Consider the following 12759-nt stretch of genomic DNA (forward strand, 5'->3'; position numbering starts at 1 on the left):
TACCACTAACGCACAGTTCAGGGCACTACTATACAGAATCTACTGTGAAATTTTAGCTGAATTTACAACACATTTTATTGACACCCAATATGGTGGACAGGACGAAGGCCATTGACAATAGAGTTTGCAGAAAGATGGTCACGTTTCAAAAGAAAATACTGAAAAATAATTTGACATTTATACAGACAAAATGCCACATGATGAATGGTCGTTGACAGGTTGTTAGTACAGGAACAAACGCACTGACAGGTCTAAATGGGTTCCGTCAGAATATCGACTTCAATACGACTGAAGATACAATAGGGATAGGACAGTTCAATACAGATAATGAGAAAACAAGCAATGGTCAGAATAGTGTGAAATTAATGAGTTTCTTTCATCGATTAGATGTCTTCCAGGCTAATAGAAACGTCCACAACGCTTACAACGACGACGCTATGTCATTCCGTAATTGGATATGGTCATAATGTATAAGGCTATGTATAACACATCGATAACACAAATTGATCAAAGTTGGCATTGCAAGGTTGGGGTGGAAAGATTAACTTTCCTATTTGCACCGAATAGATGGTTGTGGGGGTCGTGTGGCGCAGCGGCAGAGTACGCGACTCGGGACCTAAAGGTCCCGGGTTCGAGTCCTGACATGCCACCGATCTTGTGCCCTTGGGAAAGGCAGTTTACACGACTTTCTTCACTTCGCTCAGGTGTAAATGAGTATTGTACTGTCCCTGTGTTGGTGGCGGCATTAATATAAGTTGAAAAAACTTGAGTGTGCCGTCACCACGTCTGGTGGTTACATGTTGGAAGAATAAAAAAAAAATAGATGGTTACTAAAATGTAGTGGAAATGTTCTTTACGCAAATGCATTTGTATTTGCCATAAAATTCTTGACGAAATGCATGAAATGGGCATTTGCATGAACAAGTATATGTATTTGTATGCGCAAGTAGCGCCGCCTGTTGAACTTGATCTGCACTACAGTAGCGTCGTTACCTTTTTGGTTGAAGCTGTATTGAAGCGCCACCTATGTACAAAATGTTGTTAATTTTTCTTTTGATTTGGCAATTCCGAGTCAAAGTGTTTAAATTTAGTCCCTACACCAACAGGCATATTGACAGGCAGAGCTCAATAATGGAAGATACATTTGGGACGAAACAACTCAATAAAACTTATCAATCAAGGTAGTGTGTGTAATTAAGGAGGGGATGACAAATTAAAAGTACATCATTCACAGATATTTCTGTAGGGGTCATGGAAAATACCAGACTTAATTATACCTTTTAGATTAGAAATTCCTATCAATGAATTTTGATACCTATATTGATGCCTGGTTATAATATTCATAATAAGTATATACTCCGTGAAAAAGGACTGTAACCATCATATCAAAGAGAAGTTCCCATACTTTGAACACCTAAGTGCAAATGATAAATTTATATTTTTGATGCGTCTAGACAAACCCTGTATCACAAACATGATCTGTTCCCACATTTTCCATTGTACAAAAAAGCGAGAAGTTGACCACCCTGTATTAGCTCAGTAACTAGAACACTTTAGCCTAGTATGGTATCCTTGTATGTTCCTTATCTATGTCTGTCTAAGTCAAGTAGTGCATCTTTTGTCTCCAATTTTCTACATACGTCTGCAAAGTGTATGTTAAGTCTTGACCTGTACCTAGCCCGTCGTGGCATGAATGTACAATAAAGGTATTTCATTTCATTATTCTGGTCAGCTTTGCTCACGTTTCAACAAGCATGACTTGTGTTTCACGCTTACATAAACATGACAACATCGGATGTAGCGCGGACGTGTGAAGGGCGATCGTCCGAAAGGAACAAACAACAAACAGGTGTACTTTCCGTCACGTCACTGCGTGCGTGGGCTACTCTCCAAGCAGAGCCTAGGGTTTGGGGGGTTATTTTTGGCGTGTTTTAAAACTTTTTATCGGGGTTTCTTTTTTGCCCAGTAAAAGAAAAATTCCAGTGCAAAAAAAGAAATCCCGATAAAAAAGTCTAAAAACGCGCCAAAAATAACCTAAAACCCAAACGTCTGCTTGGAGAGTAAGCGAATTAAAGAAAGACTTTTTCGAACTAAAGAACGACTGCTACTAGAAAATTGCAGTACAAAAAATCATGAGTTTAGGACAAGAAGCATCAGTTTATCAATTTACGTTTCGTTGCAAACATGACTACAAAAATGTACAAAAAGCAGGTTTTCATAATTACACCATAATAAAGGCAGCTGGGTGCGGCCAAAACATAAGGGAAGAAATTGACCAGTGTGCAGAAAAATGTACTACTCTTAGTATCGCCCTCTATCTGTCTCGTGTTATTTTCCAGAAGCCCATGGGTGACTTGTCTGTTCGCAGTTGGATTGCAAAATATTTAGAACAAAGATATAATTTTGTTTAAAGGAATATGTTCCAACCCTAAGGAAGAGTTCTATGTTGCTATTTCTGTATTGGGACTAGGCTTGTTTTGTGCCCCCCCCCCACCAAAAAATGCAATGTTCCTCTGTCACACAGACACATAAAGTAGGTCATAGGTTAAGGTTTCTATGTTTTGCAAGGTAAGGAAGTAAGGAACTGTTGCATCATGGGAAATTTCCAAATTAGACGTTGTCTCCAGGCGTTCCGACCAGAGCGCAAAGACTTCTGGGTAGCCTGGGACCCTGATGGGAGAAACAACAGCAGTGATGACACAGGTTCTATTTGTTCCTAAAATTATAATCGTCTTATATCTGTAAGCCGCTCTTTAATCAATATTTGGATGGAGATATACTTATGAAGATATGACGAAAAACTGGATACACACATGTACAAAGTTACACAATGAGTACATTAGGCAAAAACTAGTCCACAAATTGAGAAATTTTAAAAAATAACAAAAAATAATTACTTAGCGTGCTTACAAGAAGTAACGTTACTCATTGCAGGTATAAAGACAAAAATAAATCATAATTAGATTACACGTAAATCATGCAAACGTATACCCGTAGATGCTCATAATTTTATCCATATAAAAGAAGTCAACATTCAGCTTTATTAAGGCATTATTTTGGTAGTCTTTACCAGTTAAACGCCATTCTATTGAAAGATCGTGTACCATACGTAGTTATAATTCTCAACAGAACATTGTATTCTTAGATCGTTAGTTTCATTGACCATTGCCGTTTGACTAATTCTTAATTGAAAAAAGGTTATACATGTAACAACGATAATACAAGTTTGAGGCCACGTTTTCACATAGATAAGAAGTGGTGCTGCATGAATAATTAATGAGTTTGATGAATGCTTGAATAGAAAAGTTCTTTATTCACAGCCTCTTGTTTAACCCCTATCTAGAATAAACTATTTGGGAATTGTACTAAAAAATAATTACTCCGAACAACACTTTCGTTGTCATTGAAGCTAGGTGTTACTGGTTCACTGTACACTGAAGCTAGGTGTTACTGGTACACTGTGCACTGAAGCTAGGTGTTACTGGTTCACTGTGAACTAAAGCTAGGTGTTACTGGTTCACTGTACAATGAAGCTAGGTGTTACTGGTGCACTGTACCCTGACGTTAGGTGTTACTGGTTAACTGTGACACTGAAGCTAGGTGTTACTGGTTCACTGTGAACTGAAGCTAGGTGTGACTGGTTCACTGTGCACTGAAGCTAGGTGTTACTGGTTCACTGTGAACTGAAGCTAGGTGTGACTGGTTCACTGTGCACTGAAGCTAGGTGTTACTGGTTCACTGTGCACTGAAGCTAGGTGTTACTGGTTCACTGCACACTGAAGCTAGGCTATACATGTGGGTGTTACATGTTCACTGTACACTGAAGTTAGGTGTTGCTGGTTCACTGTACACTGCAGCATGATGTTACTGGTAGTACACTGAAGCTAGCAGGTGTTACTGATTAACCGTACACTGAACCTAGGTGATACTGGTTCACTCTGCGCTAAAGCTAGGTGTTGCTAATTCACTATGTGCTGACGCTAGGTGTTATTGACGTACTGTGCACAAGGTGTTACTGCTAACAATGCGTTTAGATGTGGTGCTGTTTAGATGTAGTATTATTTAGATGTGCAAAAAACACGCTAATTTGCATCTAGGTGAAAAGAAGAATTCCACGGTCTCTCAATCTTTTCTAGACGAAAGACCTATATTGGAACCCTGGTAGTTACTTGGTTTAAAATGTACAAGAAAACGACTAGTTCTATTCTACAACAACATAGCCTGTATTTTACTACTATCTTTACCACTTTGATATGTAGTTCTAGCATCTTAATAGTGTACACGATATCTCACTGATACTTTGGTAGTAATCTGCTGTGTAACTATTTGCGAAAGACAATGTTTGAAGGCTCCTTTGTACCGAAGTCAGATAATGTACTAAATCTTCTCTTAAGGCTGCAGACGTGTGTTGGAAATGTTCAACGGACAATTCACACATTTTTGAAGGTTAACTTAGCGACATGCAAAATTAAATGATACTATTAAAAATGACATATCAAACAGATCAGTAGAATTACAAATAAGATGATATCGTATTTAATCTCCATGCATAGTAGTTTTTTCGGTGTGTCCGTTTGTGTGTTTGCTTGTGTTTCCGTAGTTATTTCTACCTGTCAGGGACACTGACAAAAAGTTAGGTCAAAGATTCCAGTAAAGGTTATCTTATTTCCTGTCTTCAATTCTCTGCTATATGCACGCCTATTGCATTATGGGAACAAAAGGGAAAATGCAGCAGTTATTTCCAAATCCTGGGCACGTCAAAGGCACTTACAGGAAGAGAGATCAAAGGTTCCAGGAAAGTTTATCTCATTACCTATCTTCTATTTCCTGCTACATGTAATTCTGTTGCATTCTGGGAGTATTGACAAAAAGAATTGACAGAATCAGCGATAAATTCACAATAATCTCGTCCCAAATACTGTGTACTCATATGAGTCAAGTGAGGAAATAGGTGTAAATGCCTTTTCCAATGGCACAGGACTAGGGCCTGTCAGGGATTTGAACCCAGAACCTTCAGATTCTGAGGAAACAACCCTAACTCAAGACCACCTTGTCTCTTTAATAAGAAAGAAAGTTTATTACAAATACATGCCCGAGGGCTAATTGCAGTTACAAACAACATAAGAAAGAAAACACAGTGGTATGTGAGACTATATCTACGTCTAACATTATACTATAGTCTACAACATACAAGGTACTAGTTTTACTGGGTTTGACGTCTTCTTTTTAGGCAATGGAACACGAATTTACCCACTTCTTCTATAATATGTGGGTTCATTGATTTTAGTAGTAAAATTGTTTTTTCGTGGTAGGGAATGGCCGGGAAAAAAGGGAGCATTTTGGACACGGTGCTAAATAATTGCTTTCTGATGTCGTCATAAAATGGACAACTAGAGATGAAATGAATTTTCGTCTTCCACTGCATTTGAGGGGCAATATTTACAAATCCTCTCCGACACAGGTAGTTAATGAACTACTTTAAATGTGTAACCGTTCATCGGATCTAAAAAAGCTGACTGAATGACGAAAAGTCAATGTCCTCTAATGACCTAGATACTGGACTAGGACAACGAACGTACAAAAACACGTGGGTTTAGGCAGATACAGAAGATCACACGGGTCCACACGTGAAACTCATATCACTCACACCATTAATTGGCTCATTTTAAGTCTTCTACAAATAATTTACACATTGTTATCAGTGCGATGACCCAATTCTTATCTTTATAACTTCGATAACGTCTCAGCACGAAAGACAGACCGTCTGGATTATTTCGCGGCTCCACGTTAAGGTTGTTCTCACCATGGCCCTGTGGTCTACCATATCAGTGTTCGCGGTATCGCTGCTGTTTGCCATCGGTAAGACCAGGTTTTTCAATAGGAAAATAGTTCAAACTTTATCACATGCATCTTGCATCTTTTATTACATGTTTATATATTATATATACATAGTTCTCTTGCATGTTGTTCTTTCCAAAGCAGAGGAGAAGAAGCAAATTCTGTATTCTGTTGGTAGCAACTGTTCTTTAGATGTGAGAGGTGATACTGTACCTACGTAGACAGTAATACGTTAATGCTATATTGTACCTGTCAGTGGTAGCCGCTACTTGCCTTATTGCTGACTGGCTACCTCGTGCCATGCATTGTTGTATCTTCAACAAAGTAAAGGAAGTAAAGTAGAGAGTGCTTTTTGCCGAGCTTGTTGATGCATGTCATAGAATTTTTCTAGCAGACTGTGGCAGAATCAACCGCCGACAAGGATCTAAGACAGCCTTTTCCATAAGAGCCAGGTCTCATACGTCGTACGATCGTCGTACGATCGTCGTAGGATCGCAAACTGGGAGCGTTCTTTGGATAGTCGTGCATGTGTCCTGCAAAATTCAGCTTGTCTTGTTCCTGTCTTAGATCACTATGATCTGTCACAGTCAGTACGGCATCAAAATCACTCGTACGACGGCTTAGGACGAAACTGACTTCGCCATAATCCTAGCAAGAAAGATGAATTTTTACGACACACGCACGACTAACACAAGAACGCCCTCAATTTGCTATTGTACAACAATCGTACGATGTAAGTGAGCAGAAAGTAAGTGTTTGTGGGGTCGTGTGGCGCAACGGCAGCGTGCGCGACTCGGAATCAAGAGGTCCCGGGTTCGAGTCCTGACATGCCACCGATCTTGTGTCCTTGGGAAAGGCACTTTACACGACTTTCCCCACTAGACTCAAGTGAAAATAGAAATTTAGGCCGGACGCGATAAGCCGACCTCGCCCACTAGGTTTACGCTGACCAGTGCACGGTGATTTCCTTGTTTGGATCACGCGGGGACGCCTCGTTTGGATTGCATGGGCCACGCTCAAACTTTTCCAAAATTGACCAATCAGAGCCCGCAGAAATACATGTGCTTGCAACTTGCCCCTCTGTCCTCAAGATTTCCTGTTATCGAGGGCGGCTGTTCAGATTTACCTCCGTTTACCCGCACTCCCTTTTGTCTTTCCCGGGCTGTTGCCGAATTTCGGACTCTACCTTCATTCACATTCGTTGGTCACGTTCGGGACACTTCCTCATTGCAGTAAGTCGTTGTTTTGACCTCCTTTTTGTTGTTTGTCCGAGGAGAGAATTCCTTGTTCGTCTAACAAACATGGCGGAAGGGGGGTGTCCCGTTACCTCCGCCACCCGGCGGATGTTGGTGATCGGCCATTCCTTCATATATCGTCTTGACTCTTTTGTTGAAGGGCGAGCCAGTACGGCCGGAGGACGCATTGTCAACAGACATTTCTGGCTTGAAAATTCTATTGTTAAGTGGTTGTCGCGGTCGGGGGGGAAAGTGGCTAATTTCGGCCCCCTGTTGAACGCCATCCCCGTCGCCGATCTTGTGTACCTCGAACTAGGTCACAACGATCTTTGCGACACATATTGGGAGCCAGACCTGGTTGCCATGCGTATTGTTAGTCTGGCGACCTTGATCAGGAATAGGGCTTCTGCCCAGCATATTATAATTGGCGAACCACTGGCTCGGGTATACGACCCACCGGGTATTCCTTATAACCAGACTTTACCCGTGTATCTCTCAGCTCTGAGGAAGGAGGTGAATGACACCTCGCACATGTCCACTTGGGCCCATGTGCGTTTAGTACGCAAACACTGCCCAGAGTTTTTTGCCGATGACGGACTACTTTTGTCCGCATACGGCAATCTGTTGTATTATAAGAGTATCAGGGGCGCTCTGGCAGCAGCAAACCACACATACCTCGCTTGTTCGTAGAGCGAGCAAAAATATTGCCCCCTCCCTCATTTCTCCCTCGGCCTGAGATTGAAGCCAATCCCACACTCGACCAAAATTATCCCATGTTCATTTCTGTTTTTCTTTTCGCCTCAGTGGGCTCGTTTGGCGGGCTTCTTTTCGGCCTTATGTTTATCGCGATAGCTCTCTTTGGTGGTGGAAAAAATTCTTGATTGACAATAGAATACTAGTATTATGATGTATGAAAATTTGTAGATTTGACATGTTATCTTTACATAACAAATCCTATCAGAAATTGTGTATATCGATTCCCATGGGAACCACCAGGCGAGTTGCCTAGTGTGGGGAACCATGGTTTCCTACGACTGTTTTTATTGGGGGCTGATCCCATTCTGACATTAAAAATATTCTTATTCCCGCCAAAGAGCAAATCGTGTTGGTTGATCTATTTGTTCTGGCTAGTTAAAATCTGTTGTATCGGCTAGAGAGATAGGCATAAATTCATTTTCGTGAAAACGAAAATAGAAATTTAGGCCGGACGCGATAAGCCGACCTCGCCCACTAGGTTTACGCTGACCAGTGCACGGTGATTTCCTTGTTTGGATCACGCGGGGACGCCTCGTTTGGATTGCATGGGCCACGCTCAAACTTTTCCAAAATTGACCAATCAGAGCCCGCAGAAATACATGTGCTTGCAACTTGCCCCTCTGTCCTCAAGATTTCCTGTTATCGAGGGCGGCTGTTCAGATTTACCTCCCCCCCACCCTGTCCCATACACTCCGGTAATTTACGTATTTACTTGCTATTGTTGTCGGGACACTGTCGATTGTCTGTCGGGATCATTGTCGGGGCACCGATTGTTGTTTCTCCGTATTATTGATAATATTATTTTTGTCGGGACACTGTCGGTTGCCTGTCCGTATTATTGTCGGGGCACCGATTGTTGTCTCTCTGTATTATTGTTAATCTTATTTTTGTCGGGACACTGTCGGTTGCCTGTCCGTATTAATGTCGGGGCACCGATTGTTGTTTCTCCGTATTATTGATAATATTATTTTTGTCGGGACACTGTCGGTTGCCTGTCCGTATTATTGTCGGGGCACCGATTGTTGTCTCTCTGTATTATTTTTAATCTTATTTTTGTCGGGACACTGTCGGTTGCCTGTCCGTATTAATGTCGGGGCACCGATTGTTGTTTCTCTGTATTATTGTTAATCTTATTTTTGTCGGGACACTGTCGGTTGCCTGTCCGTAATAATGTCGGGGCACCGATTGTTGTTTCTCCGTATTATTGATAATCTTATTTTTGATCTTGTGTCCTTGGGAAAGGCACTTTACACGACTTTCCCCACTAGACTCAAGTGAAAATGAGTATTGTCTGTCCAGTATTCGTTTCTATGTGCGGGACAGAACACCAGCAACAGCTACCTCTGTTCCGCGTGTATTGCACTGTTGCAATTTCAACAAGAATTCGTAAGTGAGCAGAATCCTAATCCAGCTGGTTTATTGCTCCATTTGTTTGTTATTTTAGCTCAGGATGCTGACCAGGTGTGTTACGGAGACCTGGGGTGTTTCTCCCTCCAGGCGCCCTACACAAACACGGGCAGACTGCCGGACTCGCCGGACCAGCTGGACACCAAGTTCTACCTCTTCACTCGCAGTAACGCCATGGTAGCGGACAGACAGGTTTGTTTTCAGATGGATCTTTGTTTGTTTGTTTGTTTGTTTGTTTTACACAACCGGTCAACCGCCTTTAGGTGCAACACACTAGTTGTGTACAGTAAGTACAAGCTGTGTAAGACCGGACTAAAAGATTTGAACCACTCACACCGGGAAGGACCCTTAATCTTTTCGATAAGTGTGGTGGGTTCTTTAGCGTGCTCGAGGTGTGGCTCTCCCTAAACACGGGACTTCTGACTTTATGTCCCATCGAAGAGGACGTAACTGAAGTTAGGTATTTACACGTGCCTGCTATTGCAATTTGAAGTTAGAATACAATCCTCTCCACACTATTACTAGTAGATTCTATAGCCCCTAGGCCACACAGCTGTGGAAACTATTTCCCACTACATACATTTTAATGAAAAAAAATCATGACATATCAGATCATGCGACGTGTCAGGGGTGGACACATCAGTCAAGTTTAATCTCTAATATCTTTGAACACCTATTAGTAAGTGCAAACGATAAATTTATATTTTTGATGCGTCTCTAGACAAACCCTGTATCACAAACATGATCTGTTCCCACATTTTCCACTGTACATAAAAGCGAGAAAAAGTTGACCACTCTATATTAGCTCAGTGACTAGAACACTTTGTATTAGCCTAGTATAGTACCCTTGTATGTTCCTTATGTATGTATATCTTAGTCAAGTATTGTATCTTTTGTCTTCACTTTTTTTAATTTACGTTTTGTTATGTGTCTGTTATATCTTGACCTGTACCTAGTCCGTCGCATACGTAGCATGAATGTACAATAAAGGTCATCAATATCGGCACAGGTCAAATAACAGTCGGAATGACGCTGTTATATATTCCATACTAACAGTTGTTGGACTTCGACAATCCGTCCACACTTCGACTGTCGTCCTTCAAACACGAGAAGCCGGTGAAGGTGTGGATCCACGGCTTCACCAGCGCCAAGACTGCCGAAGACGTCGTCAGTTCCAGCGCTGCGCAGGCCATGGCGGAAACCCACAAGAAGGTAAGAAAACAGCACATTGGAGATTTTAGATTTTCCGTCAAGTATCGTGAGTTTTTGGCGACGTCTCAGGGAGGAGCCTAATGGTACAGTTTGTGTGCAGTTTGCAAGAATTCTAGGAATGGTACAGGCATTTTGTCCACAGGAATGGAATGCCCACAGGCAAGTCTTTGACCCACAACTATGCCCACATTCCTGGAAACCCTTGGGAAGACCTCTCTGCCCAAGATGGCCCTACTTTCTGTGACCCCAGGGCTTGTTCACTATACACTCAGGGGAGGAGTGCACTGTATCTGTCTAGAATTAGCAGGAACCAAGTCTTCCTTAAAATCATGAAATAATGGCAGTGCCATGCAAACAATAATCCTAACAATAACCCTAACTCTGCATATCAATTCCCCACCTACGTGCTGTCATTTCCCGACAAACATACATACAAACCCACAAACCCACCCAGAACAATACACGGAAGTAATAAGAGACAACACTAGTATCTTCTGTTGATGTTAGAGGGATGTATGGTTTTATTTCAGGCGAACGTTTTGGGGGTGGAGTTTTTGGCGACGCGTCAGGGGTGGAACCCTTTATCGCATATTTGTGAATGTTAAAAACATGTTGTTTTTGTAGGACGATGTCAACTACATCATCGTAGACTGGTCCAGAGGGGTGCAGTATCCGGACTACACCGCGGCCGCATCTAACATCCGGGTGGTCGGGGCTCAGCTCGCCAAGCTCGTCACGTTCCTGGTGGACCAGACGGGAGTTAGCCTGGAGCAGTTCCACCTGATAGGCTACAGTCTGGGCGCACACCTGGCAGGGGAGGCCGGAGCCAGGCTACCCGGGCTGGCCAGGATTACAGGTATGACCAGGTTTTGTTGAAGTCAGACCTGGACCCTCAGACACCTTTCGTCACTTTGTGTGTGTGCGTGTGTGTGTGCGTGTGCGTGTTTGTGCGTGCGTGCGTGTGTGCGTGCGCGCGCGCGCGCGTGTGTGTGTGTGTGTGTGTGTGAGTGTGTGCGCGCACGCGTGTGTGTGTGTGTGTGTGTGTGTGCGTGTGTGCGTGCGTGCGTGTGTGTGTGTGCGTGCGTGTATGTGTGTGTGCGTGGCTCTTAGGTCAGGTTAATTACGGTTGACCTCCTGACAGCTGATAGCTGGTGTAGCTTCCCTTAGGCGATATGGACGAAGGAAGATTTGTAGACACCATTTTTTGTGAATGAAAAGAGGACACAGTCACCATCACACAAAATCGAAATATCTAATGGAGGTCTGATGGGATCTCTAAATTCTTGTTCTAGGTTTGGACCCAGCCGGACCCATGTTTGAACTAGCGGATCCGGCGATTCGTTTGAGCCCGGACGATGCCAACTTTGTTGACGTCATTCACACGGACACTCCTCACTTTAACGTGGCCTTCGGCATCGGGACGCCGGTGGGAGATGTAGACTTCTACCCTAACGGAGGGGCCAGGCAGCCGGACTGTCCGGACCCTGTGGTGGATACTCTCTCCAGTTTGGTTTCTGGCACTTTCGGTGAGTGTGCATCTTCTTTTCCACGGGGTACAACCTACGTCATCAAAATGGCGTGACACAGCTGATTCGAGGGCTGCCTAGTAGTTAAGATTGTTAACTGAGTAGACAGCAGGGCGGTTGAAAAATACTTGACGTGTATGTAACAGTGATGAGAAGTCTCAAGCGTTTTTATTCTGAATGTAGATGCCAGCGGCCTTGTTGACGGGGCGGGCTGCAGCCATCATAGAGCCCTGGACTACTGGATAGAATCCATCAACAGCCCGTGCTTGTTCGTGTCTCACCGATGTGACAGCTACAGCAAGTACGAGGACGGGGAATGCTGGGATACCAGCGGTGGCTCCTCTGCAGTGATGGGCTATGACGTCGACACAAGTGCGAGAGGCACCATGTACACGTCAACATTCGCCCAAGGCTCGTTTTGCGGTTAGTAATTATTACCTCAAACTACGGAGGTATTGTATTTGTGAGAATGTTTGTCCAGCATAGACGGGTGCAGGGAGGGTAGAGGCTACGCCTGAAGGTGACCCGGTGTCACAGCGATTTCGCCCTCCCCACTAGTGATTTGGTCCCCCCACCTCGCCCCTTTAGCGATTTGGCCCCCCACCAAAATATCAGTTATTTCCTCGAAAACTTCCGTTTAAGCATGTCCAAGTACACAAATTTGTTAAATAATTTTAATGATAGTATTTCGATGTATCTGGGGAGTTATGTTGCAAGGTAACACTCTCAAAACTAGTTGTTGAGATTTCTATGCTTTCGAGCATAGAAAGAGAGAACATTTCAAC

General features: G+C 43.1%; 1 protein-coding gene across 1 annotated transcript in view; it reads left to right on the forward strand.

Annotated features, from left to right (window-relative positions):
• Positions 1 to 5748: 5748 nt before the first annotated feature.
• Positions 5749 to 12759, forward strand: part of LOC109472850 — a 20619-nt gene continuing 13608 nt past the window's right edge. Inside the window, exons 1-6 of the mRNA XM_019772708.1 lie at positions 5749 to 5859; positions 9274 to 9428; positions 10293 to 10448; positions 11073 to 11304; positions 11741 to 11974; positions 12158 to 12397. Coding sequence (XP_019628267.1) covers positions 5805 to 5859; positions 9274 to 9428; positions 10293 to 10448; positions 11073 to 11304; positions 11741 to 11974; positions 12158 to 12397 — 1072 coding nt within the window. The 5' untranslated portion in view covers positions 5749 to 5804. The remainder of the gene's footprint in view (positions 5860 to 9273; positions 9429 to 10292; positions 10449 to 11072; positions 11305 to 11740; positions 11975 to 12157; positions 12398 to 12759) is intronic.

The sequence above is a fragment of the Branchiostoma belcheri genome, unplaced genomic scaffold (genome assembly GCF_001625305.1).
Source record: "Branchiostoma belcheri isolate BF01 breed outbred unplaced genomic scaffold, Haploidv18h27 scaffold286, whole genome shotgun sequence".
Classification (NCBI taxonomy): domain Eukaryota; kingdom Metazoa; phylum Chordata; class Leptocardii; order Amphioxiformes; family Branchiostomatidae; genus Branchiostoma; species Branchiostoma belcheri.